Source organism: Opisthocomus hoazin, chromosome 9, assembly GCF_030867145.1.
Source record: "Opisthocomus hoazin isolate bOpiHoa1 chromosome 9, bOpiHoa1.hap1, whole genome shotgun sequence".
Taxonomy (NCBI): Eukaryota; Metazoa; Chordata; class Aves; order Opisthocomiformes; family Opisthocomidae; genus Opisthocomus; species Opisthocomus hoazin.
Window position 1 is genome coordinate 6,688,320 of NC_134422.1, and position 27,383 is coordinate 6,715,702.

The 27,383-nt window shown below is 40.4% G+C and overlaps 1 protein-coding gene across 1 annotated transcript in view; it reads left to right on the forward strand.

The window, feature by feature from the left end:
- Positions 1 to 27,383, forward strand: part of LOC104333270 (von Willebrand factor D and EGF domain-containing protein) — a 193,618-nt gene that overhangs the window by 70,244 nt on the left and 95,991 nt on the right. Inside the window, exons 7-11 of the mRNA XM_075430952.1 lie at positions 658 to 875; positions 3,631 to 3,704; positions 10,482 to 10,752; positions 13,791 to 13,969; positions 17,584 to 18,527. Coding sequence (XP_075287067.1) covers positions 658 to 875; positions 3,631 to 3,704; positions 10,482 to 10,752; positions 13,791 to 13,969; positions 17,584 to 18,527 — 1,686 coding nt within the window. The remainder of the gene's footprint in view (positions 1 to 657; positions 876 to 3,630; positions 3,705 to 10,481; positions 10,753 to 13,790; positions 13,970 to 17,583; positions 18,528 to 27,383) is intronic.

A 27,383-nucleotide genomic window follows, 5' to 3' on the forward strand; every position in this document is an offset into this window, starting at 1 on the left:
TACCACCATAGCTTACTACTTTTCCAAATTCTTTGCATGAATTTATCTTCAAAATCCCTCTTGGAAAGACAGAAATAGAACTACCTTCACTTTACAGATTGGAAAGTAAAGCACCATAACCTAGCTAAGCCAAAAATACAAATACCAATCTGCTGCATTTGCCTGCTTGTCGTGGATCCAAAGTTCACTGCAAATGGGCTCAAAAACCCTCCCTTTCCAGATCAAGAATTCTGCTTATTTTAAATAAATAACTCCCAGCAGATACTTCCTTATAATAAAGCTAGTGAAAGATAAATGTTTTCCAGAAACACAGACTCATCTCTTTCTGTGTCATGAGAACTACTCGTCTTCATTCCCTGGGCATGGACCCGTAAAGATAAGACTGTCATTCTAGAAATATTAGCACCTGTGGAAAGAAAAGCACCACTGAGTTTTAGTAAACTGTCTACTGCAGGGGAGAAGAAAAAAAAAAAGAAAGCCCAGTAAAATGTGCAGAGGGATGCCAGACTGAGTCAGTCACAGCTGTCTTCTGCAACCCCCATCTGGTTTCAAGGCATGTGTGTCCTGGAATGCGAAACATTAGTGTTGGATGGTAAACAGGGTACAGGCAACTGCTTGGAGAACTCTTGTCAGACTCAGTGTTCGTGTTCATTTTAGATAGCCAGTTACCGGGGCCCCCAGACATCGCCCTTTCGGCATGCCGGGTGGATCTGCTGCGGGCGCCCTGCTCGGAAAGCGGCTGTGCAGCAGCTGCCCTGACAGTGACCGCCGTGACAGACTTTGCTCAGGACGGGAACCGCGTCAGCCGCATCAGAGCCGAGCCAGTCGGACGGAGGGATTTGCTTTGGAGGGCTTACACACCCGAAGATGTGAAGGTTGGGTCCTAAAATAATTTGGAAAACATGACAAATTTAAACGGGAGCTTTAGTGTCGCAGAAAACAATGATAAACCTTAACCATACAAAATACTGGAGACAGCTGTCAGCAGAGTAAACCAAAACAGCCTCTTTATACACCAAGAAAATTAATATGTAAAGCCTTTTGCTTTAACAGACTTAGGTTCGATTATCAGTCAGCACATCAGTGAGGCTGAACGCTGGATTATAGTTGTAACCAGGCATGCTTGTGTATGCTGGAAGCGGAGAGAGGGAGAACCTGGGTTAGGGAATTAGCACCTTTTTGAGAAGGAGGGATAAGGATAACTGAGGGTTTGGAAAACAGCTTATGAAAAAGCAGAGGAAAGGCAGGGCCTCAGTAATGAGAAAGGAGTACCGGGACTCAGCAGCGCCGTGTTCAATTTGTGACTGTGCCAGGAATCACCAGGACACCCCCAAAGACTCACGCAGCTGCTCCATCTCTTCATTTATCCCTGTACAAAAAAGTCCAAAATAAAAATAATAAGAATCAATCAGGGAGGTAAGCCGTGCTTCCCCTGCCCAGAAAGGAGCATTGCAAGCAGGGACAGGCCCGTTGTCTGTGAAGTTGTTTCAGAGCCTCGGCTGAGAGGTTTGAGAGCTGTAATCCCAGCGCTCGAGAGAATAAACCAGAACATGGATTTGACTCAGCTAAACCTCTCAGAGCAGTGGCACATCCAAGCTGGTATATTTTAAGTAACCGAAAACAAACCCCCAAAGAAATCGATAATTTCACTGCCCTGATTTTTGTGGATTTGCTCATGAAAGAACAAGATTAAACTGGACCAAAAGAATTTTTGTCTTCAAAGGTAAAATGCCTAGTATGTGACTATATGCTTTCCTCTTCAGCATAGGCTTCTTTTAAACTTTTTAAGATTCTTAAATCAGAAATTGCAGCTAATTCCGTGCAGTATGCTCTCATACCCATATTTTTTCTTGAAGTTACAAATGTTTCCATTAAAATAAGATAATGTAGCAAATGTGTAATGGAATTAAACAATAATAATAATAAATTCTATCTATTTCAGTTAAAAGTTGATCTATGGAAACATAACAGATGTTACCTCCCCTCCCCATTTCCCCACTGCTGCTTTATTTAGAGGCATTAATGTAACACAGTTCCTGCAACATATCAAGGGAAAATCCACATATTAAAATCCATATAAACTTTAGTCCTTCGGACCTTCAAATATTTTTTATTTGTCTGTAAATTGAATGGAAATAGTGGGCAGAACATCTTGACACATTCAGACACCTGACAAAGTAGATTTCTTCGGAAAACTAAGACTGACACCAGCTAGGACTTGTATCCCTTCCTGGTGTCATGCAAGAAAAGAGCAGAGCAAAAAGGGCCACGTGGATTTGTTTGTGCAAAGGTTTTACTCAGGAAAGTTGCAGCGCAGTGAAAATGGGAAAACTCTGAGACACTTCTTTATAACACACTGTAGATACAAATGATACAACTGACCTCAGACCAAAATGCTGTACAAACAGGTGTTCAGTTTTTCATTCCTCAAGACCACCACTAACATTTTGGGATGCCAGACACCAGTGGGTGTCTGATCAGTGTCTCTGTGTGATAGTTAAGGGGCATTTTAAAATACAGCTGACGTATTGCCGCAGGTGAAAAATTTTGTCAGGGAGCATGGTTCTATCTTCACTCTCTTTTCATTTATTTAATTTCACCAGTGTTCCTAAAACCTAAGGTCTGCTTTGTCACTGAAAGACCGCACAAGGATATAGCGGCCATTCTTCTTCCCCGCTCTGCAGATCATGGCAGAACTAACTGAATCGCACCTCTGGTTTTCTCAGGGGCAAGGAGCGAGCAAAGAATTAACAGCCCTGGCCAAGAAATCAACCTGGCAGGCTGGATATGAGAAAACCATAATACTTCATCTCTCACCAGTATGACTGGGAGCTCTTCATATTGCAAATCACTACACAACTCAGTCTTGCATTTCTGAGAACCGGATAGCAAAGCATGAAAGTTATTGCAGCTCTGAAGGAAGCTGCCCTACCTGTGGCTTTCTCAGGCGCATCTGCTCCTTGCAGGGCACCAGGACTCTCAGACCTCATCCATGACCCAGTTTGTGCCCAAGTAACCAAGAGCTGATGCAGCCGAAGATCTCTGTTGCTGTAGTGGATCCTTTCCTCTTTTATTCACATGTCGAAAGCAAACAGCTCCAGTAGCCTGGTTTGGGCCTTTGTCACCAGCACCCAATCAATAACCTGCACATCAAATATATAAATCAGCCATTCATATGCTGTATCAGGAAATTTAAGGTCAAATTGAGGGACACGCAGTGACTATTACTAAAATATGCTAATGCTACTTAATTACAGCATACCTTCGACCATACTTCAGGCACTAAAATTAGTACAATTTAATGAGCACTCTACTCTCTTGATAATTTCAGTGAATGATCTACTTCTTAGCAAAAAAGTTTAATAAAAAAGCTTCACTTTTTACTGGATAAAGAAAGACAGTGCATTACATCAGGTGGAATAGGAGTACTTAGAAATCCCTTATTGCATGTGATTAAACTCCGTTGTTTGAATGCGAAGCCTATGTTGTACCCATTCGCAATCATGTTTTAGAAGTCAGATTTTAGTTTGTACTTGACACGTGAATCCTGCCCCTAATGTTTTGTGAGGAACAGTAATGAAGAAAAACTGCTGTGTAGACTGTATTCATTACGCATTTCATTTTAACTAGGTCACAGTCCGAGACCTCCCAACAGGGAACTGCTACTCTTTCACTGATCCACACATTATCACGTTTGATGGATGGTGAGTATTGTACTTTGAAATAATTTGGCTCAATTACAGCAGTTTTCAGTTTCTGGATGTAGCATGCATTTGGTTTTACATTAGAATATCAAAAGAGCGTTGTACTAGTTTGCTTACAGTGATTAATGTAGTGCTTCAATAACATACATGGTTTGCTTCCAGCTGTTTATGCTCCTTTTAACAAAAGGACTAGAAATGGATTAATCTTGAAGCAGCAATGGTTTTGAGTCCGAATAATTTTTACAAGACAACGGTCAGATTCCAAAATGTTCTTCAAACAGAACCACTATTATTGACTTCGAGAGGGTGTCTACACCACGAGGCACCACATTAGCAACTCCCCAGTTCCACCCACACGAGCCACTACATCCGTGTAGCAGCACAGCATGCGGGGACAGCCTGCGTCCTTCCCAACAGTTTGGTAACACCCAATGCAAAGTCACTCAGCCCAAGGATACTCTTGCATTCTTCTGTCTACTTCCAGAGCTGGTTTACCCACAGCTGCCTTTGTGCATGGCGTGGACAGTCATAATCACAAGAAAAAACCATAAAGATGGCCATACTCTCTCAGATAAAAGAAGTCCAGAAATGATAAATGGCAAATATCAGGGAAAGAGTGAGAAAATGAAGTTGTACATGCGCCTGTATTGTCCAGATGTCTTCCTATATTATCCAGCAATAAACTGCTCAATGACTTCATGCACCAAAGGTGGTATCTTTGTGTTTGACAACCTGTACTGTACAGAACTTTAGTTCAGTTAGTTTCCCTAATCGTTTATGAATCTATTTATCCCAGCCATTTAACCAAGTTTTTAAAGTTTACATCCAGCACATTTGATCTAAAGTTGCTAACATTTCAGATCGTGTTCCAGGTTTGTCATTCCACCGTTAACCTCTTAATGGCACAGATAATGACTTTAGGTGTACAGTGTCCACAGGGACTCGGCAGGCATGATATTGTAATTTTGGTATCCTAATGTCCCAATTTCAGTCCAGCATGCTCTGGAGGTAGCATCTGAAATGACGTCAAAGCTGGAGAAATTTGTCGATAAAATGAGAGGAAGGCAGGCAGTGGCTCCATTAAAGGTTATACGTCTGCCTCAAACAAAGATTTCACATAAACTGGGTAGCAGATTAGGTAGGAGCTTAGCTATGCCCACCTAGGGCTTTCCAATTTCCCTCCTGCTTTGATGAATATCATTTAAAATGTGGTCAGGCACTTGTTTCGTACAAGTTTGGTTGCTCAACATGTAGAAGCTGCAGAAGAGCTCCAAGAGGTGCAAAGACATTCCCATGTCTCATGGTATCTGCAATGATTACAGCTCGGGATATTAAGCTAGATTAGAATGTTATCTCAAAACTCTTTTCTATGTTTGTATTCTAAAATATTCCCTTCTGATTTAGGGCGAAGATTGGACAATGATCTGCCAGGTCATTGTGTTTAGGAGGTCATAAATTACTGAAAAGTGCCTCTTGGAATGGGGGAATGCTCTCAGCCCCATAGCACTTTTTTACATAGCTTCCATGGGAAAAAAAAGTCTGAAATAAAATAAAGCAATTTTATTTGAATAACTCATTTTGCAACCCTGTTATTGATAGCACGTGGAAATGCTTCTAAGTAAATTATGATTATATCTGAGCACAGGGAGTTTGGAAAAGCCCGTCCTTTTGTGGCACCCTGCCACAGAGTCACAGAGTCTTGACGCAGAAAAATCCCAGGAGTAGCTGGGCCCATCGATAACTCCACATTTCTTCCCTGTGGATGGACGTTCATTACTGCTCTGTCCAGTGTAGTTTTAAATGAGCCGAGCTGATGGGGCTTCTGCCATCTTAATAAGCAGGTTATTTCACTAAGATATATCACTTCTTGATATTCAGCCAAGTTTCTTACCCATCATTTCACAGTCCCATTACTCCTACTTATATTCCCATTTATTATTGTAAATAATTTCTCTTTCAATTATTGTAATGATTATGCCACCTTATTACACATCAGTTAAGCAACTTCTCTGTCTGCCTATCCAAAAAATGTTAACACATTAGCAAATTATTTTAAAGCTCTATATCTAAGGAGTGGGGAACAAAATTCCTGCTTCTGTCCTGATGCAAAGCTTTAACCTGAAGACAAAGGCTGACGCAGAGGTGTGGAACTGAAGCATTCCCCTTTGGTCATGAAAGGCATGCAGTGGAAAATTGTGGTTGAAATGAGGTGTGCGTTAGGTATTGTGAATGGAGGAATTACACGAAAAGCTTGTGGGCTCAAGTAAGGTACCACACGAGTGTCCCTCAAAATGAAAACCTGTCAGAAAGAGGCCGATCTTCAGACTGTAAACAGAGAAGCAAGACAAGAGAAAAAGCTAAAAGAAACTTCTCCTAGGGACTATGAAGCAACAGGCTGAGAGGATGAGTGGAGCATCAGCTCTTGGGCATCAGGAGCTATGTGGACTATAAGTGATCTTTAGACGCAGACTCAGGTGAGAACATCACACAGAAAAGAAAAGAAACATCCAAAAGGAGTCAGAGAGAACTAAAAGAAATAGCAGCCTTTACCCACTTCTATATGGCTACAAAGATGGCAGCAAACAAAGCATAATGAATTATCGAAATTGCTTCTCAGATCAACAGCAGAGCATCCATCAAACAACGTAACCCAAGGAAATCCATGTGTTCCACCACAAAGCCTGTAGGTCAGCTTCCCCGGAGGCAGCAGACTCTAAGGTCACAATGTTGTAGGCAGAGCTTCTGCGGGTGGGTGGTGATCAGTGCTCTCGTTGGCACCCTTTCCACCCACTCGAGTCCCAGGGATGGCTCACTGAAGGGCTGTCACACAAAAAGCAAGGGAAAGTCTGAAGATGGGGAACACTGCCAACAGCAATATGGTAGGAGTGTTTTCTATGCAGACAGGCATGCGCTTATACACACTCCTGCCTTTCACAGAGTTGCTCACCTTTTTTTACTTTCCCATTAGCGATGATGAAAAGAAGGAAAAATGCACAATGGAGAGAAGCAAGGATGAAAGCAGACACAAAAAGAGAAATTGCAAGCTTTTTGATTTCCAAAATTTAAATGAAAAGCAGAAGCTCATAAACATTTAACTTAATTTTAAAATATTGATCCTAATAATTTCTTTAGCAGATTTGTGGGAAAATTGAAAAAACGCATGAAAATAAAAAAAATGGAAGATATTTCTTTCTAGGTTGTAAAATTTTCCTGATGAAATGGTCACTTCCAATGTGTAGGTTGATTTGTAAGATTCCACAATAATACTTCATTTTGCAACTTCTATAGTGATATTTTCGACAACGTGTAATGTGGCATACTGAGCTCACATTACATCGGAGGTAGCTAGCTATTCGTTAGATAACCAAAATACCTGGCTTCTAATGATAACGCTCCCCTTTGGCATGCCTCCTGCTAATATATTTCTGTAGAAATACTTTTCTTGTAATCTTTTCATTCCTTTGACCAAAGGAAGTGACTGAAAATCAAAGCAGATTGTGTCGTATTTTACAGTGTAAGCACAATCAATTTGTGTATATTGGAGCATAGATGTGAAATAGCGTTAATTACACTTGTTAAAACCCAGAGAGAGCACTTCCTTTTATAGCAAAGTACCTTCTAAATTAAACAAATGTGAAAGCCTGGTAAAGCAAAAGTATAGCCCTCATTACTAGTTATGGCACATTATAAATATAAAAGCTTTTCATGCCATAAATTGTAGATTCTTAAATACGAAGTACTAGCTTAAAACTAAATATGCAGAAAATCCTTTTAAGGCAAAATATAAAAAGGGAAATATTTCATCATTGGTGAACTATATATGCCATTCATATTATTTTACATTTTAACTTAAAAAAGAGAGGAAGTATTTTTGAGATTTCTCAAACGTTGTTCCTAATCTACCCATCAGTATTATCCCAGGGGCAACGGCATCATTTCCTGCACAATGACAAACGCCCTCAGCTTGCACAGCTTCACGCGTGTGGATGGTTCTAATGGCATTCATCACAGTAGCCCACAACTGAGTTCTGGGCATAAGCAGCCCTCCCAGAAGTGCTGCTCTTTTCGATGGTCTGTAGAAGTTTATACATCCTCAAGCACCGAGTGACTGCTGAGCATAACCCCACAGCTTCACTCCCTGAGAACAACATGGTTGGTCCCCAGCAATGCGTGCTCTGGAACCAGAGCACATCCTCCAGCATCACCCAGCTCTTCCTAGGGTCACAACTAGCACAAAATAGTTCTCACTAACAAGGAAAGAGGCAGCCTGGAGGGACATATCAACAAACGAAATTATTTGGTAGCAAAACTGTGGTGGAAAAACTTTATGAGCAGCCACAATCATAACTGAATTAATAAAAAGATGAAGTGCAGCTTGGTGAACAGTAAGTGTATTGCGCTAGTAAATGTACACATATTAGTAGTAAATGTTCACATACTTTTATATGCCTTTCTGTCCCACTCTTATCGGGAACCAACAGAAACGATTCCCACAGCGTCTCGCTGTCATAACCAGACTTACGAGTGTTTTGTAATTCTTGGGTTAAGAGCACAACTTGAGCCACGACTTCACGCTGGGACAAGAACTTGCTGCACTCCTTGGAAAACAACCCAAACGCACAGGTGGGGAGGGAGGGAACCACCTTCCACCCGGTACCTCCACTGCTGCAGACTGTTAGGGCAGCAGGATGGGAAGGGCGCTGTGGAGGGCAATTTCGACACAAGCAGCGGTGCCTGGTTCACAAAGAACATGCCGAGCTCCCTCGTGCAAGAGTTCCAGTAACTCCACTTCATGCTTTCATCTCCACAAGTCTGCAATTTGATTTCGCAAATGTTGTCCAAAGAATCATTATCACAATTACAGTTGTATAAACATCACCAAAGTTTACCTGACTCCATTCAGTTGCCCATTCAAGGAATTCAAAGGCAGCCGAAAGCTTCAGTTTAGACACGCTGCAGATTTGTTATGTGCTGTGCAATCTATGCCATGACTCAACTGAAGGACTCTCAGAGACTTCCAGGAGAGTTGGATCGGGTCCACAGTCAATGCTTATTAAGCAGTAAACAGTTCCCTTAACTGCAATGATGTTTGTATGCATATGCTAATACAGTCTGATTTACCTGATGTAGCTGATTAGTCTGAGTACAGCCATTCTGAAAGCATTATTTTCCGTCAAACTCTCTGAGCACCTTTCTTTCTCAGCTCCTCCTGTTGAAGGAAATATTGGAAGGTGATTCTTATAAAATATCCTGTCTCCACTGTCTCTCCTGTGAGAATGGTCGAATGGAGCTATTACTTGATGTTAAAAGAGATTATCTGTTTTTTATGTTGTCCTTAGTTCTAATCAATCGCAGCAACAGCATCTGCGCAGTGTACTTAGGATTTATGCACCTGATTAGAAAATATGATGAGACAGAACCATTCAAAGTCTTATCAGTTTACAGCCAACTTCACTAAGTTTTTCAAGATGAAAGATAAAGTCAAATGTGTTTTCTAGCAGAGAAAAGCAGTTGGAGTTTAAATTCTTACTGTATTTTTCAGCTACATAGTTAAATGTAGAAATAGAGAAATAAAATGCAGATATACAGATGCTAAAAAATCTTGGTTCTTTAGCCATTTGTTCCTCTGTATAGAAAACATTAACAGACTGAAAAAATATTGATGTTTGTATGACAGTGCTTAAAAATAAACCTGTTAGTTTAGTTATTTCATATATTCCTTTTTATGTTTTTTTTATTGTAAAAAAGAATAACGCTTATTATTATAAGCCTATAGCTTAGTTTCCATTGTACTTAATTGCCTAAAAATTGTGTTTAAAACTAAATGCAATGCCTTAAAAGGAAGTAGAGTAACCCATCGTCTTTAAAGATGGCAGCTGTTGGCTTGTGAGGAGAAATTCCATTATACATAAAGTATACAGCTACTATTTTCTTTACATTTATACATCATGTTAGAATAAAACAGAGTAAGAACAAGACAAGCTTATGGAGTGAGAAAACAAAGAACAAGCAGAGGAGGATCCTCTTGCAGGTCCCTGTTGCGGAAACCCAACTTGCCGCAGCCGGGAGGAGTTTTGCCTGGCTCGTGCAGAGGGGAAACACCTGCAAAGTTATTCCAGTTGTTCTGCTCGTGGCCTCACTCAGATGGAGCAAGGGCTTTTTGCACGGAGGAGAACGAAATTGTTCAACACACTGCAATGTGCTGACTGCCAATCCGCTTAGAGCGAAAGTTGTGCTTAGAGCGAAGTTGTTGGGGGGGGTGGAGGGGGGGAACCAACCTCACTTTAAAATGTTTTGGTAGAATCCCCATTTTTCCATGAAGTATTTACCTAGCCACAGTCAGTCTTGTAAAAGTTAGTGATTAGTCACAGAAGAGGTTCTTTGAGCACGGATTTTGCTTTGAAGAATATCATGCTGCAAAGCATCCGGTTAGAACCAAAACGTATTTAGAAAGGCCTGGAGGCAGGGACTTTTTCCCATTTGCTTTTTATCAAATGTTTATTCTTTTTATCCATGCCTGTTGCCATAGCAGCAAGTGGGAGACAGCTACCCACTTTTCACTTGAATTCTTATGCACCTCCAGCTAATAACTGCGACGGCGTTCCCTCGCTTACGGTGCTGGAAAAACGCTTCCCCACGCGTTGACTTTTCCCTCGATAAGGCCAGTAACCACCCTGGCCTAATTAACGAGCACTGTTGCACGAGCACCAACAAGCAGCCGTCACAGGTGGATGCTCTGGGTCTCTAAATGGTCTTTTTTTTTTCGTTACTCTTTAGGCGCTACGATAACTATAAAATCGGTACCTTCCTTTTGTGCCGGAGCGCGTCGCGGGCGTTTGAAGTGCACGTTCGGCAGTGGGACTGCGGCGGCCACCGCTCCGCCACCGCCTGCAACTGCGGCGTGGCTGCACGCGAGGGGGGTGACACCGTGGTGCTGGACACCTGCAACGGCCATTTTCGGGAGAGCAGACCCCAGCTAGCTGTCAAAAGCACTGAGGCATCGCCGCAGGTCAAAATCCTAAAGTCCTACGGAGGGAGAAAAATCACAGTACGTGGACATATGAGTACTCTTGTTGTTGTTGTTCTTTAAAAATGTGAGTTTAATATTGCTGAATTATTAATGAAGTTGCTACAAAAATATCTATCTGAAGTCATAAGAGCGCCTGCGGCAAAATGTACTGAAAAATGAGATGCAGGGGAGAAGCTGGCCAAAGTATTAGTTTAACAAACAGTAAAACAAAACAAAACAAATACCTGTGGAAATTTCTTGGAGACATATCGGAGAGCTGACATTGTTACTTACTCTCCGCAGTACGGCAATCCGCTCTCAGTTTGTTTATGCTAGGCATTGCCCAACCGCATCCCACAAAGCAAATTTCTTTGCAGAGCTTACGACATAAATATTCAAGGAAAGATCACAGGTAGCAGAAGAGTGTAGTTTCAGAGTGGAACAGTAAGGTAGTAGGAGTCAGATCCAGATAGCCCCTAAAAGACATGAAAATGGGCTGCAAATGTGCAACATTTGGTATAATTTAAAGTATTCACCTACAAAATATATGGCCACTAAATACTTTGCATGAGTATCACTTATCCAGACTAATCCAGTGAAATCACTGGAAGAATAAGAGCAGGCTATATCAGGGGCTTTGGTGAGGAGAAAAGCCACAAATTACAGCCAAGAAGATAATTTTATCCTAGAGTTATATCATCATGATTTGCTGCCAGGAAATATTTTGGGTGAAGACAGGTCCACAACAGAGCCAGAACGATGTAAGGAGTGCCTGTCCTTGGCTCCCCTCGTGATCTCGTTTGGAATAGAACTTGGTAAGGCAGTAACTGCAAGTCTGTTAATTATAGAATAAAGAAAAAGCAGGAAGCAAGCTGTCATTTCATTTTGCAACTGAATGCAATATAATTACTGTTTTATTAACAGAATAATCTTAGCAAGGAATCCCTATTCTCATTTACACCTCGTGTAAGTCTCAACGAAGCAAATGAGAACACTGCCGGGACACGAACATGAATCCTGCCCTGGTCTGAACGTGAATCTCCAGGAGCTGCGCAGTGACGCGTGCGGTCCCTGACCAGGCCACTGTGCACAGCGCATCTCAGTTCTCTCTGCAGTTGCCCGTTGCCAACCTCACGCAGCGCAGGAGCCAGCTCCCCGGCCACCACCGTGCCATTCAAGGCTGATGCTTTCAACGGGGTTCAGGCAATCTCTTTCCTGTGCAAGGCAGCAGCTTCCAGCAGCCAGGCGCTACATAGCTCTGCAAACTGAGGTGTCAAAAAAAGCTTCTCCAAAGCCTCAATCAGCAGCATTAAGTCTGGTTAGGTTACAGAAAACCTGGGCAGCTGCTAGGTCCGCAGTGGCAGATAGGATGCCGTGCCCGGGGCAGCAGGAGAAGAAAGGGTTACAGCCCTCCAAATTCCTGAAATAAATCCACACCTGGAAATATTAATCCAGACAGCACTGAAGACTGAAGCAGCTCATGCAGTCCTGACTGCAAGGATTTCATACACAGCCTTGTAGGAAATGCTCCTCCCTGTAGTAAAGCAGGTAATTAGAATGCATGTGTTTATCCAAAGGAAGAGATCAAATCCTACCCGGTATTGTCAGCTGCAGTTCTCCTGCTCTGCCTATTAAACCACTAAGAAGAAATCAACTCATCAGGCCATCTGATCTTTCTGTTGGGAAATCGTTTTGGTGTTTTAAACTTACCTTGGGAAGTGAGACATACAGCCAAGGTGGACGTACAGCCAAGGTGGAGGTACAGCCAAGGCCTTCTGACGTATTCAAAGAACTGGTTTTATATGATGACTTCCATTATTCATCAAGGCCAATAATTTTTTTAAAAAGGATGCTTTAAATGCCCTGATGAAAACACAGAGGGCCTGAGTTCAAAACACGGTGTCCCTGGCTGTCGTTGTAATCAGTGGCGCTTTGCTGCTCTGTTCAATTGGGCAAGGAGATCGCTCACGGAGAGCTCCTCCAAAAGTGTTCTTGTGTCTGAAATGATGACTGGAAAGCTAAAATGGGCAAGATTATTATTTACTGCAGCCAAAACACAAACTCTGGATTCCAGCACGGAAATACAAATATAAGCTAGTTGCTTCTTCACAGATATGAATAGATTTGGTGGGGAGGAACTCAGAAGGGACCAAAAAATCCCCACTGAAAGGAAGCAGAGCAATGGACATTATTTGGCTGAATAAATTATACTTCAGCAGGGGTGACTTAAAAAAATGAAAATAATTGAAATTATTGTAGTGAGATGTTTCCAAGTATTTAATGTGCTTTTTAAGATTAATTTCAAACATTTAATCTTGGATCAAAAAAGAATTTTAAGGTTACTTATGAGGATAGAGTGCTGCTGCTCCCAGTCGTGGCACAGATCAGTTTCAAAATAAGTTTCTTTTTACCTGTAAGAATAAAGCAAACAAACAAAAATACAATTCAGTTGAATAGATTTTTTTTTTCTTTTTTTTCTTTATTATTTGGTTTGGACACCAAACTGAAAAATCCATTATCCACTCAGATACTTGTCTTAACTTCAAGATTTTTTTTGCTTTTAAAGGTCAGTGTAAGCCTACCACAAGTTCTTTAATGAGAAAATCGCTTTATCCACTTTAAAACACAATCATTTTCTGGGTAATCTGGTCTTGGAAAATGAAACGATTTTTCAGACAGAAGAAAGCTGGTTTTCAGACTTGGCAGTTTATCTAAAAGAAATTATTTCCCAGGCAAAGACACAAGGGTGGCCTTTTTGTCATGGAAGTCACTTCAAAAATCAGCTGGTAACTTACTAGTGGGAAAACTTCAATGGATGTAATTATTAATATAAAAAGAAAGTCCTTGTGCAGTTTTATATTTATGTAGTGCTATCAGATATTAGTATCATAGAATCTGAAAACAAGCTAAATAATAGCATTGAGTAAGTATTTATAGTGTACGTAAGTGATCTTAAATTACCTCTGCCATTGCTGACATCCTACTTTGATATTTTCAGTTATAGAAAGGGACATTTTTTATTGTATAAAAAGCTTGGCAATGGTTTCAGTTCACTGGGTTTTCTTCTGCTTCATCAGATCCTGTTCCCTTCGGGAGCGTTTGTGCGAGCTGACATGAGCGAGTGGGGAATGGGTGTGACGGTGAGGACGCTGGGCAGCGACTTCAACAACACCAGAGGTTTGTGTGGCCTCTTTGATGGGATCGGTCACAACGACCTGAGCAATGTGCCTGAGGAAGACTTCATAGAGGAGTGGAGGTACAAAATGAGAGAGGATCCTAGCCTGGGAGATGCTCTGTAGCACTGTTCCAAGGGGTGTTGATAGGTTTATTCCATTACATACTCCCCTCATGACCTGACAGAGAGATCTGCTTAATCTAGTGAGGGAAGCCTGGAGACCCGTTACCATCCCAACAGCACGGGGGCTTAATTTTCAGCCAGCGCAACACACATAAGCAGTTACCGAGATGATAGTTCTATATTTGCAAGTGATGTCATGTTAACAGCTGTGTTAAGATCCCACTCAGCTGTGAAAAAAAAAATGCAATTCTCACCCACACTAGCAAATGTAGATAACTGACAATAGGGATTAATTAGGGGTTTGGTATTTCCCTTGTTCTTTTATTCCCGAACACTAATTACAATATGTGAGTATAGATTAAATGTTACATTTTGACAAACTGTGGTAATATATGTACCATGCTAAAACTTAATATCTGCTCTACTAACAATGACAGTGAGCTCCAAAAACTTGCACTTTCCAAGACAGATGGTCTGGAACCAAAGCCAGGAGTCTGGCACTCTGACGTATCCCTGTCCCTCTCCCTCTCCCTATCTCACATTTTAATTCCTATTGCTGAACTCTAAAAGTGGCTAATAGGTGTTCCCAAAAACAAAATGGGTTTGGTTGACTGTGTAGTTTTATTTGTGAAGTATGTTTTGCAAATAAGGAAAAATAAGGCAAGCCATCTTAACAAACCACTTTTAGTCTGTACATGGGAACTTAGCGCAATCCTATACGAATAATAAATTTTAGACCTATTGCAATTCAGAAAATAAATAAACACCTCTACCATATTCAAGTTATATTCAACATAATGCCTATTTAATGGGAATTTTGACCGGTCATTACAAATTGTACTATTCAGAAATCAACAGCCATCTTTAATGTCTTAATAATGTGGTAATGAGTCAGAGCTTACTTCTGGAAAGGCAAACGGAGAAATGGTTGGGTGCAAGAGCCGACCAACAGCTGACTACCCAAAACCAGAATAACAAGATCCTTAGGAGGACCTGTTCAAAGCAAGTTTGTTGAAAGATCAGCAGCCAAAATGCAATATATAGGAATTTGCTTATAAAACAGTGAGGAGTTTCCTAGCGCTCATCACATATGATGGAGATACTTCAGGGAAGGCAGGAGAGGCCCCTGCTAAGTGAGAAGGGCAAGAGGGGTGATAAGTTTCATCCTGCAGTGCTCCCAAGGATGGATTCTGAAGGACCCTTCAGACCGGGTTAAAAAAACAACAAAGCCACTGGAAAGGCTAAGGCCACGTCTGGAGCAGACTGGATCAGTCTCTGATCCGCCTACGGAGAAACGGTGCAGTGAAAAACAAAACCTACAGGGTGATTTTTCTGCTGCTGTTTTTAATTTCACTTTAAATAACACTGAAAGTATGTTAGGTTTTCTTTAGCACCTGAAGCTAGTCTGGGTGCTCACCATCTGGCAGTTCGGCTCTTTCCCTGGCTCCCACCTCTCTCAGCAAGCTGCAGGGCTCTGAATGCCACAGATCTGTTCAAAACATCAGCTTTCCAGTCAAACTTTTAAACAATAAAACAACATCAGAGCCTCACAGACCTTAAATAGAAACTAGACAAGGAAGAGCTGAATTTTATAACGTGTTTTAGGTAGGTAAAAGAAATTTTTCAAACCATTTTTCAAATCTTTTGAGAAACCAGCAGCAATGCTATTAACTTTTGACTGTGTCTCTATAACAGCATCCAGCTCAGTTTGAAAAACTTGTCTTTAGCTCTTCCTTGAGTATAACGGACAGCTAAGAGGAGCGATAGTCTAGCCATCTTACGCAGGGGACAGAAGGCACATCCTAGCTCCTCGAGGTGCTGTGGGTATCTGCATGCCTGTGAGGAAGGATGGGGTTTCCAGTGGCTCCATCCATTCCACACCACGCACCCCAGTCCTGTTGACCAGAGCTGACCAAAGCAAGGTATTTGGTTTAACGTAGGAACAGCAACAGAAATTGTTTCAGTAAAATATCAAGGCAAAAGAGTTTCACTTTACTGAAATTGTCATTTGTGTTTTAAGTTTCTGTCCCAATTCTAGACCAGTTTATGTGATTTTTATTATTTATTAAACGAGCGATATTTATCTAGAGCCTCTAGTTTATGTAGTGTTCCCTCAAAGAAAGAGCTACTTCTGCTGCCTTAATTTAGGTTTACAGTTAGCTCATGAAACAAGACTGGGCAGCTTCAGCCACAGGTAACCCCACAATGCAGAGCTGGAGGAACAGCACATGCAGGATGTCCACTCACACATCAAACTGTGTCATCCGAAGGGCTGGATGTCATTTCAGCACTCAGTCACCAAATACATTTTATTGTCCGAGATCATAGCGGAGCGCAGAACAGCTTGCGCATTTCTGCAAGCACAAAAGCCGTCCTGTCGTACCAGACTGTGTTCTGCTGTGCCCGCGCACTGGGTAAAATGGTTTCATAAACGTCTGGGCTCCTGTTTCAGAAAGAGAAATTAGTTCATGTTGCCTGTGTCACTGTAATGTTTTGTTTAAAAGTAGTATTGTGTCAATGATCAAAATAGTAATGGCACATGTGCCATTTTCAATATATATTGGAAAAATTGGATAAAGGCAATGGTGCTTCCTACAACAAAAGCTAGTGTCTGGCTCCAAAATATTGGCAAATGCTTTCACTTTCCTGAAATCTCTACATTCTGGCTGTATGATGAAATTAATGTCAAAATAATTTAAATTTTTGGCGATATTTCAAATTTGTCTGGCAATAAAGTGCTGCCAAATATTGAGACAAGAAGTGTATCTTTCTCCAAGAAGCTCCAGGATTTATCTTAGGCTGCACAAAGAAGATCAATAAGAGATCTTGTTCTCATGAAATTTCCAAAGAAACTTTAATCATTGCTGTTTATTCAAAATGAACTTTCTAAAGGTTCACCCATCATTAAAGCTGGACTAAATTAAAAAGGGAAAAGAAAATCACCTCACCTGATGTGATAGCCTAGCTTTATGATCAATAGAAAACTGCTCTGTGTCAAAAGAAAAACTCAACAAAAGCTCCATTAGAAGACAATAATGAAATGAAGTATGCATAAAAAAAATTGTAAAGGAAAAAACATTTAAAAGAAAAAAATTAGTGATCCGAGTCTTATAGGAAACACCTGGAAAGGAGAGCACAGGCAAATGGATAAAGATAATTTTCATAATAAAGCATTTGAAACAAATATATCTTCTTTGTCATTCTCCAAGCTGTGTCTGAGTCACACCAGGGAGAAGTCCAAGGCCTTGTTTCATGTGCAATATGCAAAGGGTAACCTGCACCTTAGAGAAAGTTCTGCAAAGAGAGGTCAAGCAGTTAGGCAACGCTCCAGCAAAGCACTTAAACATCTGTTACTAAAAAGTCTCAATGTAGTGCCAAAAAATGAACAGGACAACTCAAGAAGGGCAGTGCAAAAGCAACTAAAGAAAACAGAGATTAAACTTGAGCATTTTCTTAGGTACTTTGGTAGATTGTGAATTTATACATTCCCTAGCCTCAGGGAAAGAAAGTTTACTTGTAGACTAATTTGTTGAAAGTTTCCTCCCTCTAATCTCTTTCTATTTTTAAATCAGAATACCTCCAGGGAAGAGTTTATTTGACAAGACTCCAGCACCTTCTGAGGGGAAACAAAGGAAAAATTACTGCAAATGTCAGAAAGAGAGCACTAAGTCTGCTCCCGTGGTAAACACGCTGAAAGCCCTTCAGACTCCTTTCCCTCAGTCCTCTGGTTGCCATTACGATCATGTGGATTACAGCGCTGCAATCCCATATCTGGATGTTACGTCAGAGTTTGTCACTCACTCCGGAAGAGAGCCTACTTTAAGAAAAGATGAGAAACTGTCGACTAAGTCTTTTGATCAAAGATATCTGCCTAAATCAGTCCAAAAGCGACGTAGCCCCAAGGACCCATTAATACCCCTTGCACACAATGTTTCCATGAAAAAGAACAGTTCCACTAACTCTACCAAACAGACAGAAGACCTACAGAGAGCAAAAAGGCAGGAAGACTATTATGAGTACTCATCTTTCCACCCATTGCACGGCCCCAGCCAGAAAGACTCAGAGAGCTTTGCATATTTTTTCCCAGAGGATTACTTTGAAGGGATTCGGACGAAACTTCCACTGGCGTGGCCCACTCCCAATGGCCTAACCGCTGTCAAAGCTCGGGAGATCTGCCACCAAATTCTTGCGAATTCAACCATTGGCTTAGTGTGTAAAGATCTCCTCGGAAAGCAGATGGATGAGGCAATTGATATCTGCCTTTTAGATCTGCAGCTCAAAGATGACGTGGCTTGGGTAAGGGCACTGATAGCCCTTTTGGAAAATGAATGTGAAAGGAGAGTGCTAGGAAACAGAAACAGCGTGTTTCAGGTAGGAAACCAGTCACCTGCTACCCAGGAGGAAATCCTCACCGTCCTTCGGTGTCCTGCTTTCTGTAATGGCAATGGACGATGTACTGACCTGGGCTGCCAGTGCTTTGAAGACCACAGCTCTTACGATTGTAGCATTTCCAAAAGTAAGTAAAAAATTCTGTTTGTTCCTACCCTACTCATCTTTCTGTGGTATTAGAGTTATTAAGTAGAACACCTGCACAGAGTTGTTTGCTCTTCAAACAGTGCTACCAGTAAGATATTTGATGTATTAGTAATCAGTTTTTGACCTTGAAGAGCCGATCAAAATATCTGGTTGGCTGGTCCTTCACTTTCGTGCCTCAGTAACTTTTTAAAAATGGATTTTACAAGCCCCTTAGCAAATTGGTTTTGCAGAAGTGATTTTCTTTACATCTGATCTATCACCAGCATGCTGACAAGCAAGCGTCTGACAAAAAAGAGGGTCCTGCTCACCTTGTGGTCAATATTCATGTTAACGCTGTATAGATACTTCTTTTTTTTTACCTGATCAATAGAGAATAAAATTTGAATATCAATTTCAAACACTGTACTAGTAACAAAAAAAAAAATTAAAAGTGACAAAATGAACAGGTAGCATTGTCAAAGCCATAAAACAGCTATAGGATATATTCGAACTTGCAGGCCTGATTCTACAAATATTTATGAATTACATTTAAACAGGAGACTATCCCACTAGGTTTATTTCTTCTTTACAGTTCACCCCCTCAGTGGGTAAATCCAAGTCCAACGTGAGTACTGACAGTGCTTGAAACTAAGCACACACATAAATGTTAGCACTAATTTCAAAATGTAAGCCTTGTTTCAGCAAACCACATAAGCTTATGCTTGGAGTTACAAAAAGGTGCTGAAGGCTCAGCCGTACAGTTCAGTTCCTGCAGATTAAGAGGTATCAGTAGTTCAGCTAAGCTGAAATGCAAACTATAATCTCTTAACCCATCCCAAACATGGGGAAAAGCATTTTTCTATGATGTTCAGGCTAATGGACATTGCTCTGTATTTATGACAGGTAAAGCTCCCATCTAAGGTCAGTCACCGTGGCTTAGCTGAGACATCTGAATCTCCATCCAGCCCTGGGAGCTCAGCGACACATCTGATACCCCAATGCGTTTACTAGGCAGGTTGGGATTACCCACGTGCTTCCCAATAGATTTATCTTCAGTGCACTGAGTTATAGAGTGGTAAAATATACCTTGATATTTGTTTTTTGTTCATGGGAGGCTAAAATTTGCAGGATCATTTCCTAAATTTGGAGGAATTCATGCTCTTTTGCACAGAGAACAACCAACACCAGTGACCGAAAAGCGAGTTGAGCAATTTTGCAGTAATTGTCCAATATACAATTCAATATTTGACTTCATTTTTCTGTGATATGGTCAGATTGGGAGGTTGCTTAGGCCAGATTTTAAAATTTTACTTTACTTTGCTGTGGCTGAAATCCCTCAGATTAAAGGAAAATAACTTCAATATGACCTTTCAAGTAAAAGCTAATGGCACCTTGTCTTCCTGCTGCGACATCAAATATAAACAAGGACAGAGTACAGAGCGCGGCCTGAGATTGCACCGGGAGGTGGGAAGTGGAAAACAAACATACAACAGCTGTGGCAAACACACCGTAAGCCACGGCTGCTCCCCAGCCTGACCGCTTTGTGCCTCGCTGCCTTTGCTTCACTTTTCTCCAGTTGAGGAAAGCGTGGTAGCTGGTCTTTTCTCCAAATCACTTCTCTTTTGGGAGCCTGGTTTATAAGAGTTCAAAGTACATCCAGTTATTCCCTCCAGTTTTCCAAAGGGTCACTAGTATGCCGACTCCCCGCGGCAGACTCCTGCTCCCGCCAGCACCACTCACCTGGAACCCTGCTCCACTGCTTCGGGGCTCCCGGGCGGTCTCCACTGCGCGAGAGCTGCTCCACAGAGGCTGAGGTTTTCAGCACGAGCATCCTCGCACCTCGCCTGGTCCCTGGGTGAAGCGAGCTTGGCGTTGGACCTGCAAAAGAGCAGCACTGTTGCAGTTGGGAAAGTATAAATTTCCTATAGCATTTAAACTGCTTCGTTTGCTGGGGGTGAGTTTGTTAGTGTCGTGACATAATTAACATTGACAGCTTCAGCAGTTTTCCTAACACGAAGCAGAAGGTCCCTTTCCAAAATTCCCATGCAGGCTTACCAACATTTCAAGGGCAATCTTTGATTTAAAAAGTGAATGGCCCTTGTGCTCTCTATCACACTGTGTACATTATCCTAGCTGCAGCTAAGGAGTTGTATTTCTTTTTAACTAATACCTGAAAAATATTTTCTGTAAACTTTAACTACAAATATTAATTTTTATTTAAGAAAACCTACAGAACACATTAGTAATTACTACTTGAGGAGAAGAAAGCTTTCTAGCTAAGTAAAGCGAGCTCAGAAGAGAAAACCTTAAATAAAAATCTAGTAGAAATTGCCATTTTAGCCACCATTATTTATTTTTCTCTGAAGGAATAGGTAATGACATAACACTCTGATGCGCAGGGCATGTCTTCCCAAGGGTGCACCTGACCTGGGCAACAATTACCATTCATTTTTTTCTTTTTTCCACCATACCAATGAGATTACATGCTGCCCTCTCATCAACACCTATCCATTCCCAGATGTGTAAGACAACAGTCATGCATGGTATATTCCACAACATGCACATAAACTGGGAGCTTACACATTTGTACAGAAGAAAAATGAAAAAGAAAAAAAATCCAAATGTCACAACAGGCTGTTAGTAAGGATAGTGGAATTAACTTTAATCACCAAAATCTTCTCTGCAAAATATAGATTTAGTTTTTTCTGTTTGTAATCTACCTTCCAGCTTGTACAGGGTAAAACTCTGAACCTGCAGCATGGTTCACGCAGATAGAGCCCTTAGCCCATGGAAACCTCAGAGCTGTTTCACACATGAAAATTAGGGTCTTAAAGAGGAACTGCTGTTTCCCAAATATCCTTCTAGACAATAACACTACTTAGTAATTCATTGTGTGTTCCACATCCTAAAGAAAATATGTATTCAAAATATTTTACAGTCTGTTTTTCATTAAAATGGAAAAAAGCGCAGCTGCTCAAGCAAATATAACTTTAAAAAAAATTTGCCCACTGATTAATGAAAAAAAAATCCATTAACATTTTTGAGAGTTTGTTTATTAAAGAAGGGATCCTCTTTGTTTGGCTGTATTTGGTTTGGTTCATTGTTTTTTTCCCCCAAAATGAAGACACTAATAATAAAGAGAATCCATTTCCTGACCAAATTTACCTAAAACAACCTAAAACAATATTTACAAATGGGAAAAACGGTCATCAGGAGAGTTGCAAATACCTTCTGTAACACGGGTTCCACAAATGCAAAACACTCAGAAAATATACCTTTGACTCCATAAATTGCTATGGCTTGACTTTTCCCAAAGCATGCTGCCAGAAGAGTCCTCAGCTTCTCCACGTGCTGGGTGAGCTGGAGGCGGTATGAATTTCCCCCGATGTCGGTGGTAGGGGTTTGAAGATTGCCATCATATCAGTCCCTTTAAAGAGAGGGTTTCCTTTAGACTGGGAAATATAAAATTGAAAATTAGCTTCTCAGCATGATCAGTGGACGCTCGCCAAGATTTTAGTGAAGACCAGTGATTAAAGCTATCTTTTCTTTTATATTAATTTCTGAGTATTTGGCCTTATGTCTGTGCAAAAATCTTTGAATGCTACTTCTGCGTACGTAGTATGTACCTCTGACCTGGATGTCAGAAAACACCTCTTCATCTAAGTACTGACAGAGGCCCATAATCATTAAAAACAACAGACTCTAAATTTGTCCACAGCTTCTCATTTACATCAGAAGGTTTATGCTTGGCTAACAACAGTCCGAAGTCAGAGCTTTGGACCCTGGAAACCGAGCTGACTGTAGTGCTTTTGGAAAAGCAGTGGTCTGCAGGGTGGTCAAAAACACAAGGCTCTGAATCCAGTCCCCTGGAATAATCTTCTCCAGCTTTAGGATACTTTGGAGAACCGTTTGGAATGGTATTATGTTATTACGTCCTTATAGGATGATCAGTAATTTTATGTGAATAATTTGGTTTTAATTCTTGATAGTAGACATAAAAGCATACTTGATAAAGAAGAAATTAAGAACAGAATGTGTCTTCTAGTACTCATTCCTCCTCGTCTCCCAGATATCCTCTACGGACTAATGCTAGAGTGGTGGTGAAACACCAGTACGTGCTGGGAGGGGAGAGCTCAGGCAGCCGCACCAGCACCCAGCAGTGAGCAGGACCTGGCCACGGGGTTAGTCCATCCCTTGTACTACTGGTACAGAGATAATGGGATGGAGATCATTTGAATTTCAAGCTGACTTTGAGCAAAATTGAGAAAAAAAATATTCCAGAATAATTAAAACAAAACCAAGGTAAGAACTGGCATGCTTAATTTGCAGAATCTTCTCCTTTGTCTTCAGTGTAACTGTAGAGAAGCCAAGAGAAGACTTAGCACAAGAAATTGGTTTCAGCATTACCTTTTGAGGGCGAAAAGTACTGCCACAGTCTACAGTGAATCAATGTGATGCATTGCAATGAGCTCCACATATCACAGACTATTTATGAATTTATTTATGAATGATCTAGAATATTCTCTCTATATATACAAAAAAGTACAGAGGCAGTGTATCTATAAAAATACCTGATCTAGTAAATGCAATGTTAGGCAGAGCTATACAGCCAGACAGAGGTCAGATCCCCTACAAGGAGAACTAAAATCTTAGTTCTGGCACGCCAATCACTCTGACATTGTAATACTTAGAAAAGGTCAGCTAGCTAATTGGTACAGACAAGCAAGATAAGTATTAGTGTGAGCTTCACCTTTAGCTGTTCTTGATTTTTGAGTTTCATTCACAACATTTTTTAAAGGTATTTGCTTGTTTTTACATTTCATAGGCAGAAATGTTCTACATAGACAGCATGTGAGGTTAACACCTGTTTGCAGGGAACAATATTCCAGTATCACACAGTAATGATGTGCTTCTTAAACAGCAGCTCAAAAGACTGGAAGTCTTCAGAACCGAAGTCCTGTTGATGTCACTAAAGCCAGGATTTCACACCAGAAAGGGCTATGAGAGATGAAGAATTAAGATCAGTCTCAGAAGTAAAGCTGCGTGTTCCAGCGGGAAGAGCTTGAGCCCCGGAACTGGCAGCTCAGGCATCCCGACCCAGCTGGCAGCGCACAGGCGGTCAGCACTGTGCGAGCAGAGGAGCGATAAGCCTCTGGGCTGTGGTACTAATAAGCAGAGGTTCTGTCAGAAGGGAAAAAAAAGGCAGAGAATTAAGAACTGAATTAGGTTTCCGCAGGACATATAAAACTGCTGCCTCTTTCACTTTCTTTTAAAAAGACAGGACCGAAGAAACAGAAGAACGTACGTTGATTTTGGAAATGCTAACTCGTAAGTGCCATTGTTAGCAAAAAGTTATTTTCCAGGAGAAGTTACATGAGTAATGAAGGAGAAGGCAACTCCTTTCACTGGCCATATATTTTCCCATTAGCTCCAAAACAAATCTCCTTCTAATTTTCTCAGGCTGGAATTATAGACATGAATTAAAACTCCCCCAAGATCACAGAGGCCATCAACATAATTCAAATATCTTTTCCAAGGTCACCCAATCTCAGCTATACTGCCAAGGCAGAACAATGTATTCTGCAACTGGTTTTGACCAGCACACACACACAAAAAGACAGCCATGTAGTATTTTTGGGGATCAGAACACAACCCATAGCATATTTGGAATCATTTTAAATGTAAACACGTAGAAAGAGAGAAGATGCAAAGTGTGGCTTGCAGACAGGCTTACTCCTCTGCTCTGGCTGACTCCAACAGGAGCAGTCCAGGTGGCCAGAGCTATAATTATCCTCACATGAAAACTGCAATTTGGAGTTGAAAGGCACCTCTGAAAGTTGGCAATGCTCCAGAAGCTGAGACTTTCTTAATGTTGCTTAACATTTCATAACCCCCCCCAACACCTGTATAAGGTGCTTAAAATGTCATTACCACCTGTAATTAAATGCAGAATCCAATTACCGCAGATAGCAAATCAGGTTGGTGCTTACCGCTTGTATATATTGACCATGTTGCTTATAAAAAAAAATCAGGACTAGTAAAGCACACGTAGAAGGATGTAATATGCAGATTGTATGAAGCTCTAAAGAGCAATTACAAGATAAAAGGTAATGAGGAATAATAAGGACAAATTAGTTTCAGGAAAGTAATGACACTTGAAGCTTAAATTTCTATGTAGAAAGTTCTGGAAAAAAATAGCCAGCAAAGAAATCAAAGTGAGCAAAAATGATGGTAGAAGTTGAGAAGTTAACACTTACCTAACGCTCTTACTGATATCCCATTTCCGTATCAATAAAATTCAGTAGAGTTATTAAGAATTTCTGTGAACCCAACTGCATTTTCAGAGCTGTGAACCATAAACACACAGGTCCCTCAGACTCATCTGTGACAGCAGTTACATGAATTACATCCTGTTATTTTTAGAATGACTATATAGACCTTTCTGAATTTATCATACTGCCTTGGGCTGAGTCTCGCTCGTGTGCTCTAATTAAATAATATTAATTAAAGCACCAACTATTAGAAACAAAAAAAAAATTATATTGATTAACAGTATGGGGTCAGCTAATACATTTCCTCAGGTGGGGCCTTCTGAATGAAGATGTCTCTCCCCTATGGAAGAACAAGCTCAGAGCTTTAATCAGGACAGTCATGCAAGTTGAGGGCGAAGTATGTATCACAGAAATCTCACTCCCTATGTAACTGTGCTTTATTTCTAAGCTTAATTTCTGTCTTCAAGGACAAAACATGAGGGAGACATTTAAAGAAAAGACTGAAATTGTTTTGAGATCCTCAGGTGAAAGGGGACAGAGTATTTCAGTTCTCTACATCAAACATCTGCTTTGGAGATTTTGTATGGGAACATGCTGACTTTGAAATAAATATGTTTCTCCCACTTCTATCAATTCAGTGGTCTTTAAATTCCAGATCGTGGTGGCATAAGGATTGTATAAGGGCTGTTAGTCTGTCAAGTAATTGGATACTTTTTGGCAGATGCAATATGTGTTTTGCCGACGCAATATATCACAACAGCGCAGACGGAGCCATTGGGGTGTATTGGGTCAACAGCAGCTCTCCATGCATAAACTAGACTATGCAAGTAAAAAATGCATGCTAGACTTTTCAAAGAAAAACAATTAATTTCTTCAGTCACCGGGATATCTACAAAGAAACATACTACTCGCTGTACGTGAAGGTGGTAGCGTCCGTCTCTGCGACCAGCCTGTGGTGCTGATGTGACCAGACCTTCAAGGGAGAATTACAATTATCTCACTGTAAGGGCCTCAGAAACAGAGTTACCTGAAATTGTGGAATTTCTGTCTGATCCTCTCCACAGGAATTGATCGGGTTTTCAAATGTGGTTAGAATAGTAAACAAAGAAAAAACTCAAGCAAGCTTTTCACTAACATGGCAAAACACTTTATATGGTAGAGAGGATGCAATACACTTTAACAAATACTTGTATCAATTTCTCAAAACTGTATTTCAAAAGAAGAGTCAAACATGCTTGCAAAACCAGCTAACACCATACTTAACACTCCTAAACTTTTCTGGCCAAAACAGAGTGCTGTTACTATAAAAAACAAGGAATTATTAAATGGCATTATTCTTTAAAAAGCTTTTTTTCTTTTCATATAGTAAGCCAATGGATTTAATTCTCCTCTTGATCATAATAATTCCACTGACTTTGGTAGATGTAGTATTAAAGAAGTCACAGTTACCATTGCTTTGATGAAATCTACATTATCAAGAAAAAATTAGGTCTCTTCAGAAACGCTCTTTTGTTTTATCCTTTTTTTCTCATATTAATTATTGCCTTTTCCATTCCACAATGCTGAGTTTTCCTATCTAGCCAGCTGACAGAGGTTTGAAAATATCCTATGCCGATGCCCCCCACATTCCATCAAGTATGTACTTGTTCACTTGACAGCTGACGGACAGTAAGTGAGGCAGTGTATTAGTATTAGAGTTCAGGAGCTAACTGACTCAACTGTTTCTATCAAATACATTTTTCTTCAGTAATAATTTCTGCAAAGCAGGGAACACTTCATGCAGATCTCTAGATACTGTTGCGGTATAAAACACACTTTAATATGCTGCTTCCATTCCACTGGGATTGCATTCTTTACATAGAGCTTAAAGATACTGAGAATATATTCTTATTTCCTCCAAGCTGACACTCAAGAAGTTTCACTAAGATATCAATACTTTGTAAAAGAAGTTCTATATAACTTGAAAGTGAAAACCTTTCTTTTGAGACCTGCTGTCTCCACTTAATATCAAATTTTTCCTCAGCTTAGTGAAAAATAAAGACTAAATATGAAAATACATATTATGCAATTTAACATATTATTGGTTTCAGTTATTCAGCTTTTTCCTAATTAAACCAATTTATGATTTAATACTGAATCCAAACTAGAAAAAACCCATCATTTAAATGTTTATTAACAAAACATGCTGTTTCTTGCTCCCAGACATCTACAGAGGACTAGTCCTCATCTGAGTGAGCTACGAATCCTAATAATAATGGCATCTTATATAAATAAAATTATTCTACAGAATCTACAGATCTGGTCCATAAAAAATTATACCAACATATTCTTTTCAGGCTAAAAACAAAGGTGGCATTAGTGGTCATTATTACAAAAGGCATAATGAGTAGGCATAATGAGTAATTCTCAAGGCTTTGAGATTACTTGTCAAAACATGAATTTTTGAACATAGGACTTACCTGCTTTTGAAAATGTCACTCTCATGCTTTTAGAATGAATGGACACCTCCAATCGAAAAAATTTAGTAAGAAATAAATACAAAATTTACAGAAGGAACATAGTTAAGAACCAAAAGAACAAAAGAA